This window comes from Calliphora vicina, chromosome 3 (genome assembly GCF_958450345.1).
Source record: "Calliphora vicina chromosome 3, idCalVici1.1, whole genome shotgun sequence".
Lineage (NCBI taxonomy): Eukaryota > Metazoa > Arthropoda > Insecta > Diptera > Calliphoridae > Calliphora > Calliphora vicina.
This window is the reverse complement of record NC_088782.1, coordinates 103,612,260-103,622,680: the sequence shown is the minus strand read 5'-3', so window position 1 is coordinate 103,622,680 and position 10,421 is coordinate 103,612,260. Positions and strand designations below refer to the sequence as shown.

The 10,421-nt window shown below is 29.5% G+C and overlaps 1 protein-coding gene across 1 annotated transcript; it reads left to right on the top strand.

The window, feature by feature from the left end:
- The first annotated feature begins 333 nt into the window (after window positions 1–333).
- Bmcp (uncoupling protein Bmcp mitochondrial) lies at window positions 334–9,553 on the top strand. The gene is made up of 5 exons (XM_065505440.1): window positions 334–588; window positions 1,142–1,289; window positions 8,032–8,451; window positions 8,519–8,681; window positions 8,776–9,553. The coding sequence occupies exons 1-5, from the start codon at window positions 513–515 to the stop codon at window positions 8,890–8,892; spliced, it is 924 nt and encodes a 307-aa protein (XP_065361512.1). The 5' UTR covers window positions 334–512; the 3' UTR covers window positions 8,893–9,553.
- Window positions 9,554–10,421: the final 868 nt, after the last annotated feature.

Here is a 10,421-nt window from a genome sequence, read left to right as displayed (position 1 = left end):
TATTCAAACAAAAATCAATTTTTCCATTTTCCCCATTTTCTCGATATCTTGTTATTTTTTTATCGTGACGATATACTGACAGTTCTCATACAAAAAAATGTTAATTGGATGTATGTATATCGTTACGAAAAACGATAACCAGATATTGAGATGTGAATACTAACCACATTACATTAATTTAAAAATAACGGTAAATATTTTTAATAAATATTTTTCACAGTGTAATAACACAATACAAATTCAGCTTTCACTGAACATACCGTATAATTAGCACTTGATAAACAACAGCTGCTACTTTGACAGTTCGTCTACAGCTGTTAGAATCTGTTCACAGAAAAAACATACATATTTGCAAAAATAGAAAAAAAATACGATAATCTAACCTCGCGTAATAGAATTTAGAGTGATTTTTTTCCCTGCTATAATTATAAAAGAAAATTAGTTAAAAATATAAAATAAATATACAAAATATTAAAAACGGTTAACGAAGTTGGTGGATAAAACAAACAGAAATGAAACAAAACTTGGATAAACGTGATATACGGCCATTTATTTATGGTGGTTTGGCATCAATAACAGCAGAATTTGGTAAAAATTAAATTTTTATAAAACAAAAAAAAAATTCCAAACAAACATGTTTATGCTAACAAAAGAAGAGAAAAACACATGACGCAATAGGAATTGCAATTATTGTAATTAAATAAAAAGAAAATAAACAGCAAAAATTATCATCATGTCATCTTTAATAATGAAAAATAATATACACTTGACTACGTTGGGGGGCTCTAAAGGAATTGTGTATATGTAGCACCAGACGACGTACAATTCTAGTGCCCATGTGTAGTATAGAATTATTTGTGTATATCTACATGTGTGTGCAAAAATTTCACCGAGGCGATTATTTCTGAGTTGCTCAGAAATAATGTGCGCTGGTTGTAATATAGTGGTCGCTTGTCTTATCGTTTAAATTGTTTGTTTTAGTTACTTACGCCAGAGTCATGTTATTTATTTTTTCTTATTGTTTTTATTATTATAAACTATATTTGTTTACATGATTAGGTGCACGAACGAATATTGTTGTAGTTGTTGTTATTAATTTTTCGTTTTGTTTTTATTTTTTCTTTTCTAATCTCATTAAAAGGCACTTTTCCAATTGATACAACAAAAACCCGCCTCCAGATTCAAGGTCAAAAAATTGATCAAGCATTTGCCCAAGTGCGATATCGTGGCATGACAGATGCATTTATAAAAATTAGCAAAGAAGAGGGTTTGAGAGCATTATATTCGGGGTAAGTACCTATAGTATTTGGAAATTTATTGTTTTAGATATAGTGGCAGTGGTTCTTAACAGGTGGCTGTTTGTTGTATATTGTTTACATGAGTGTTTAGAAAATGTGTTGGCACAATTCTCAAATATTTCAAGAGCATATTTTGGAATACGTAAATTATTTTAATTATTTCCATTAGCAATACAAAACTAATTTAGAAATGTTTTAACCAACAATGTTAGCTAAACGTAGTTTATTCTGCGGAATGTGTTAATTACAATGCAGTTCCACGGTTTGCGAAAGTTCTTTCATGGGCAAAAAAAGGGTCTGAGTAAGACTCAAAACATAGTTGAACACCTAGAAAATCTTCATATAATTATTGCATTACACTAAATTTCATAAATAGAAATGAGATTTTATCAAAAAAATCTTTCATTATGATACAAATTTAAGAAATTAGAAAAGGTTTGACTGACAATGTTATTAAAACCTAGTTTATCCTTCAAATTTAGAAGATCATTTACCGATAATCTAGTTTTTAAATACTATATTAATGCCCGTAACTTCTACAAATAGATATCTACAGTGTAAGGTAACCAGCAGATAAATGTACCTAAAAGGTAACTTGACATTCATTTCAAATCAATATCTACGGGTAAAAATTACTAAATATTTTTACTCCATAAGTAACTAAGCACTGATAGATATCTATTTGTTGAAATTACGGGCATAAATATTGCATTACATGACAAAATCTTTGAATTTTTTAACCATATTAATGCTCGTAATTTCAACAAACAGATATCTATCTTAGTTACTTATGGAGTAAAAATATTTGGTAATTTTAACCAGTAAATATTGATTTGAAATTAATGTCAAGTTACCTTTTAGGTAAAATTATCTGCTGGGTAATTTACACCGTAGATATCTATTTGTTGAAGTTACGGGCATAAATAAAAGCTTTTCGTCTGCCTGCTTGTTTTACTATTTTTCAATATTTTGTTTATTTTTTCTATTGAAAATAACTATATTAGCACTTTATTTACACAACGATTTGCAATTCTGTGAAAAAATATTTTTTGGTGAAAAATATTTTTCACGATTGTAGGTTCGAATTACTATGGCATTATATACGTCGTTGGAAAGGCCTATGAAATATCTCCAGCTCCATTTTCTCTTTGTTATTTTTGTTTTCATAGGCATGCCCCAATCCAAAGTTGATTGTTGTTGTAACAGTTCCGCTGTTGCTAAAAGTTTTTTACTGGAGAAAAAACTTCCAGTTGATACAGCTGTTACTAAGTTGACAATCTTTGGCCGATTGGGAATCGGGTTGTTCCGGAGCGTAGATCCAATTGTTGTGGGAACGTTCAAAGTTGGTTGTTGGCTATTATTACTGGCCAGAAAATCCGTAAGATCTTGCGGAATACCGACCTAAATCAAAAAAAATCATTTGTATTTTTGGAAAATCTAATACAATTTTTGTATAGACTATGAATGTGTCTGACTTCATAAACGTAGTAATGCAAACCAATTATAAATCAAAGCAATACTTTGTAACATTCATGAACGCATAAATGTTTTGTAAAGAATCATAAATAAAAACAGTTCACAAATTTGAGTGATGTCGCGCATTGAAAAGCATTGCCATATAATAATGAACTTGCAAAATTGCCAAAACAAAATCTATTGCGTTTATGAACACTATGCATTGCAGTGTTGCTTTGCAAAATGCGTTTATGAAGTGAGCCTGTATTATGATACTTGAGTTTTTGACAAATATTGACGTCTATAAATACCTTAAATAGTAGATTTTATGTTGGAATTTTCATATTGGAAGATTTCCAATCCAGATTTAACTAGGCACTTAAATTCACTTCGTAATGCAATCCGTACATTATTTATGGATATATCTGCTGCTGTAGCAGAAGGAATTTACATCTTCAATTTAAAATTTTTTGTGGACACCCTTGCATACCAGCGAGTTCCATATTGTCAATATTATTGACTTAATAATCCAGATGTAGATCAAAAATCGAGGTTTTCGTAATTGTCTCGATTTTAAATAGCAAACAAATCAGTTCACTGCGGATATATTGATGTATGAATCATGTCTGTAAGTTATTTGGGGGATACGAAAAGTTGACTTCATCATATAGATGGATAGACGGATATGGCTATATCGACTCCATAAAGTCTATATACTTTATGGATGAAAAGTATATAGAATGAAAAATGTAGAAATTATAAATGGAATGATATAATAAGAATTGATTTTTTTATAAATAAAATTGTTGACCAATAATGGCCTGAAGATAAAAAACTATAACAACACTTTTAGTTTAAACATTATTACAATTTATTGTCTCTTTTGAAATAAACGTTTCGGACTCTCAGGCAAAAGACAATTGTTAAATGACGCATACGATTTTTGTGTCTAATATTTATTCACGTTTTTGTGAAAAAAATGATATACAGTAAATACTATAACGCTCATTTGCTGCAAAATGGTCGTAACTTAATAAATATAGTTTCGGGTAAAATAACATTGAATGTTTGAACAGATTTAATTCTTGTCTAAATAAATTGGTTGTTTTTTAAACTAACTAACACCAGATTTATATTAAAAAGATTTATAGGTTTTTCAATAGATTTTTAACAACAATTTTTATCATTAAAATATAAATGAAAATAACAATTTTAGTTTCAATGTTAATACATATGTATGTATCTATATAATTTAAAAAATATCACAAAAAAATAAACTTAAAAGATTTTTGCACTGGGAACGTTTTGTAGTACTCAATTCAAAAAACCCTTATTTTTGAGTTAGGTTGTTTTTGCCGCAAGTAAGAAATATAAACGTATTATAGTCAGATAAATACAATTAATTTATTTAATGAAAAGGTATTTGATCAAAAAAAAAATTTAAAAGAAACACATTAAATTAAGAGCAGAATATATAAATAAAAAACTCCTTCTAATATTTTAACAGCTAAATTATATAAAGGACTATAATTATTATTTAATTATTATTAACTTCAGAAAATAGACTTTGATATTTTCGAAAGATTAAGGGACTAACCAGCAACAAACATTTCTAATGTGTCATACTTTGTAATTATCATTTCTTTTTGGTTTTCTTCCTAAAAAATTCTTTCGGAATCATAAATCACCTCTTTTGTAGTGGGGTAATTAATGGATTTAATACAGATAAGTTGTTTTTGTTATTACTAAAGTATTTTTATTGTATTTTTCATAAATGTTTCTAATCATCGGACATTTAATTAAATATACATTTTTGGTAAACTAGAGAAATCTAGTTTAACAAAATGTGAAATAAAATAATATTCTGTTGAAATAAATTTAAAACAGTGGTAGAGGAAATATAAAATTTTCGAAAAATAAGCTCTCTAGTTAAATTTTCTTAATTTTGAAATTAAAGCATTGTATTCATTTTAACAAACATCGGTGTGAATTTGTAAAATTGATTTTATATGGAAATATAGGCCGACTTCATAAACGCAGTAATGCAAACCAATTATAAATCAAAGCAATACTTTGTAACATTCATGAACGCATAAATGTTTTGTAAAGAATCATAAATAAAAACAGTTCACAAATTTGACAGATGCTGCGCATGGACAAGCATTGCCATACAATAATGAACTTGCGACATTGCCAAAACAAAATCTATTGCGTTTATGAACACTATGCATTGCAGTGTTGCTTTGCAAAATGCGTTTATAAAGTCAGCCATAATTCTAGACTTTAAACACTTTACATGAGTATGTTTTCCTTCATCTGATTCGATTTTGTTCTATAAACAGGTGTTGTTTACAAAGTTTATTTTTTCTTATTCCAACGTTAGCTAAAGGTCAACAAATTTTGAATCATCCCTCGATAAAAGTAATTAAATCACGTTACCCTCGTTAACAGCAATTAAATCACGTTTTTTAACCCCAGCGCTCGTAATTGCATTTAATATTATTATTTCTATTGTAAATTATTTCTTGTCAATTTCATTAATATTCAATAAAAGTTTTATAACTTCCAATTATTGTTACATTTGTAGCTATTGTATTATTATCGTTCTTAATGAATATTTTTAATCACGATTTATACATGTGAATGACTACATGTTATAATTTTGTTCAATAAATACTCTAGGAATACTTTAATATTTTTCATTTATATTTGTTGTTTTTAAAGGTTTAGTGCTAGTAAGATTATATATAGAACAACAAATATTCTAGACAATATTTGTACACATAGAAATAGTAATATATAAATACATTTTGATAAAGTAAGTTTATAGCAGAGATGGCTAGACTAGGGCCCGGTATGATATTTTGTAATATTTGATATAATTACATGTTTTTCTTCGTTGATATTCAAACGTCCATATGCATTATAGCTCCAAACATAGGTCTATTGATCTTCAATCGTGTTGCCCTATGTGGTCCCAGTTTTGTTTCAATCGTAGGTCAGTTGATCTTCAATTGAAGGTCCTTTGTAGTCTTAGTTTAGATTCTGTCGTAGGTCTGTTGATTTTTAATGTTTGCTGTTGTGTTAGCAGCAGTGTTTGCTGAGTTGACAGCCCTTGACTAATAACTCATTTTAGCCGCTATTGCAGGTCTTTTGATTTTTAATCGTTTAATCGCTCCAAACATAGGTCTATTGATCTTCAATCGTGTTGCCCTATGTGGTCCCAGTTTTGTTTCAATCGAAGGTCAGTTGATCTTCAATTGAAGGTCCTTTGTAGTCTTAGTTTAGATTCTGTCGTAGGTCTGTTGATTTTTAATGTTTGCTGTTGTGTTAGCAGCAGTGTTTGCTGAGTTGACAGCCCTTGACTGATAACTCATTTTAGCCGCTATTGCAGGTCTTTTGATTTTTAATCGTGGTTCCTTATATTGTCCCATTTTAGCTTCAGACGTTGGTCTGTGGATCTTCAATCGTGATTGCTTATTTAGTCCTAGTTTAGCTTCAAACGTAGGTCTGTAAAGTTTCAATCATTACGCTGTCCCAGTTTAAAATCATTCTTATGTCTGTTCATCTTTAATCGTGGTTCCTAATGTAGACCGAGTTTAGGTTCAATCTTATGTCTATTGATCTTCAATCGTAGTTACTTACATATGTAGTCTTAGTTTACATTCAATCGTATTTCTGTGATTCTTCAATCATAGTTTCTTATATTGTCCCAGTTAAGCTTTAATAGTTGTCCCAGTTTTGCTTCAATCGTGGCTATTAAGCTTCAATTGAAGTTTCTTATATAGCGACAGTTAACCTTCAATCGTAGTTCTAGTTTATCTTCATTCGTAGTATCATATATTAACCTAATTATGTTTGAATCATAGTCCAAGATTGGCTTCAATCGTGGTTGCTTTTATATTCCCGGTCAGGGCACACTAAGAAAGGTGACTGCGATGAAACAGCTGATTATTTTTTTTATTCAGTTTGTACTGTCAATTCACTTGTGGTTGTTGTGGCGAAAACTACAACAAACCCAAAAGCAAAAGCAACAACAGGCAACTTTGACAGTTCACCTACCTTTTAACAAAAACAAAGTACCTGTTGTTTTTGTATTGTTGTATTTGTTGTAGTGATGCAGTCATCTTTAGCTTCAATCGTGGTTCCTTTTATAGTCTCAGTTAAGCTTCAATCGATGTATCTTATATAGTCTCTGCTACGTAGTCTTAATTAAGCATCAACCATGGTCCCAGTTTAGCTTCAATAGTTGTCCTTTTATAGTCTCAGTTAAGCTTTAATAGTACTCCTGGTTAGATGTTTATATAGTCCCAGTTTTGCTTCAATCGTTAATGCTTGTGTAGTTCTAATTTATCATCAATCTTCCTGCTATATAGTTCAATAGAACATTATTTACGTAGTCCCAATTTAGCTTTAAGTGCCCTGGAGACGATCAAATAAACACATCAATCACATAGTTGTGTGGGTGCAGTCGTTCTTTTTCGGCTACACGTACACGTTGTCGGCAATGATTGATGAAAATCAAAAAGTTTTGATTTTTTAATTTGACGACTGATTATTTGATCGTCTCCTGTTGTGATTGACAATCAAATTTCATTTTCTTTGCGTTTGCCGTGCACGGATGAAAAAAATATTCATATTATGTATTTTACGTCTCTGATTAACAAAAAAAAAACCTCAGTTACTTCGAGATTTTTGGTAATAATGGAAAAGTGCGTCCAAATAAAAATGGTGATGGACGTATTTATTTGTACGTCTCCTTTAAAGCTTCAAGCATACGACACTCACACATATGTATGCACTGATTGACGGGTTTATTTGATCGTCTCCAGGGCACTTTAATTTCAGATGTTTTTGTAGTTCCAGTATAGCTTCAATCATAGATGTTTATGTAGTCTCAGTTTGACTTTGTAGAAAGAAATCTAATCGACAATATTGTCTGGCAAAAATTTCGTTTAAAAAAATTGTTGTGACAACACAATTTTCATCTAGAGAATATTTTAAGAGAATTTTCTTTTGGAGAAACTACGAAAATTTCTGTTTTGCAACAATTTTTTCCCAATTTTTTTAATATTTGAACGCTCTGCTCTTAATCAGATGGTATCTCTCCATACGTATATTTCAATATCACACCATATAAACGTGAGCAATTAAACAGCCATGGACTTTGTCACTTAATCACCCCCTCAAAAATGTCAATAGCACCTGATTTTTTTTTCATTTACTTAAAATTTCTTTGTTGTCTTGTTCTATTTTGGACAATCTCTCAATTTTTTAGAATTTGGCCGGCAGTATTAAGACAAGCTACTTATGGCACCATCAAATTTGGCACCTACTACACATTAAAAAGTATAGTGAGCGAACATGGCCTTCTAATCGATCCTGATACGGGGACAGAACGGGTATGGGGTAATGTAATGTGTGCAGCAGCTGCTGGAGCGATATCATCGGCCATAGCAAATCCCACCGATGTATTGAAGGTACGCATGCAGGTTCATGGGAAGGGTTCAATGCAGAAAAGTGTTTGGTCTTGCTTCCATGACATTTATAAATACGAAGGTGTTAGGGGTTTATGGCGGGGAGTAGGCCCTACTGCTCAGAGAGCAGTGGTAATAGCGTCGGTGGAGTTGCCGGTCTATGATTTCTGTAAACTGCAGTTAATGGAGTATTTTGGTGATCACATGACCAATCATTTTCTGTAAGTTTAACTGTTATAATTGCTTAAAACAGCCTTTTCTTAATAGTTGGTTTTTCCTTTTTTCTAGCTCTAGTTTTATAGCCAGTTTAGGCAGTGCTGTTGCCTCTACGCCTATTGATGTGATACGTACCCGCCTTATGAATCAACGACATGTTACGGTAGTTAATGGCATGGCTACCGCAGCAACATCTACAAAAATCTATACTGGTAGTTTGGATTGTGCCATACAGGTATTGTAGTTTTTTACTGCCAACATAATCTTATCTTTATCTTAATTTAATAATAAACAAAACAAACATAAAACATAAATATCGTTCTTTGCAGACTGTACGAAATGAGGGATTTTTGGCTTTATACAAAGGTTTCATACCAACTTGGGTGCGCATGGGACCCTGGAATGTTATATTCTTTATAACATATGAGCAACTGAAAAAATATTAAAAATTGGCTCGGTTTTACATTGTCTCACATGGCTGTTAGTTTTAACAAAGAACAAACAAACTATATACATTTAGTACAAGCTAAAACAAAACACCTCATTAGTAAAATCAAATCTTTTTTATCATTTAAGACTTCTTAAATATCGTCATCATCCCCCTCTTACATTTCTATTGCTCATTTTTATTTTGTTTTCATATACATACATAGAAATAATAAAAGTATATCGTTAGTTTTTAAGTAAAATTATTACAAATTGCATTAAAGTATACCCTCTGCATACTTAAAATCAAAATTATATGATTTATTCATATAATTTTGCTGTATAATTTTCTTTAGTTTTAAAAACTGTATTAATTTAGTTTGTTTTTAAGTTTAGTGAAATTGTTTATTTTATGCCCATTTTTCTTTCCAATCCTAAAATTTCTTTCCTTTAAAGTATTTTTATGGTTGTATTTCTTATATTTAAACAAATTTTGCATTTTCTATAAGTGTATTTCGGTACCAAATAATAAATAAATCTGGTATTTAAAAAAGAAAACAATTTACAAAAATTAGTTTTTGTATAAAAACCTATAAATTTATTTCATTTTCAAATATGTATTTAATAAAGAAAATAGCTTAAAATCATTATTTTGAAATATATTGATGATACCTTAACTAATTTTGATGGTTTCTTCTTTTATAAATTAAATTTTTTTATTTGAAAGAAGGAAATAAATAGTTTGCTATTGCTTAAATCGCAGTAATTAGGAAAATGTATGGTTGTGTTTTTTAGAAACCTTGACCATGACCAAACACGTACAGCAAGTGTCTTGAAAAATGCTGAACGATTTTCAGTTGACTGAATCTAAGCAAATGTAATGATAAGAATATAGCAGAGAAAAAACCTCGTAAACTTCGATCTAACTCAATAAAATTAAAATATAACAAAATAAAAATTTAAATATTTTTAGGTAAACATTTTTTTTCCAAAGTTGTTTTTTTGATTTTTTGTAATTTTTTTTTTTGAATTGTTATTTTAAAATTTTTTAATTTTAAAATTTTTTTTTTGTTTTTTAAATTTTTTTTGGTAAAAAAAAATTCAAGTTAAAATTTTTTTCCGATTTTGACCCATTGTAGGTCCAACTTACTATGGTCTTATATACGTCGTTGCAAAGGTCTTTGAAATATCTATTATTAGATATTCATATTGTCTATATTTATGACTTAGTAATCCAGATAGTGGTTGACAAAACAATGGAAACTTTTCCAAATATTCCCAAAATTTAAAATATTTTTTTAAAATAAAAATCTTTTTTTTAGTATTTTACTTGTATATTTTTATTTATATAAATTAGCTGAAAAACAAACAATATAATTAATTATATTCTGAACAAAGGGAACAAAATTAAAAATATTCACTATTTCGCTACTGACAAAACAATGGAAACTTTTAAACTTCTGCAAGAAAAAAGTGTAAAACGAAAATAATAAAAGAACGATGTAAAAAGCATCTTGTTTACAGTTATTTTATTTTTAAATTCTGGTAA

Coding starts and splice junctions, on each gene's coding strand:
- Bmcp (XM_065505440.1), top strand. CDS start 513: ATGAAACAAAACTTGGATAAACGTGATATACGGCCATTTATTTATGGT. Junction 8,452..8,518: donor CACATGACCAATCATTTTCT/GTAAGTTTAACT, acceptor CCTTTTTTCTAG/CTCTAGTTTTATAGCCAGTT. Junction 8,682..8,775: donor GTTTGGATTGTGCCATACAG/GTATTGTAGTTT, acceptor CGTTCTTTGCAG/ACTGTACGAAATGAGGGATT.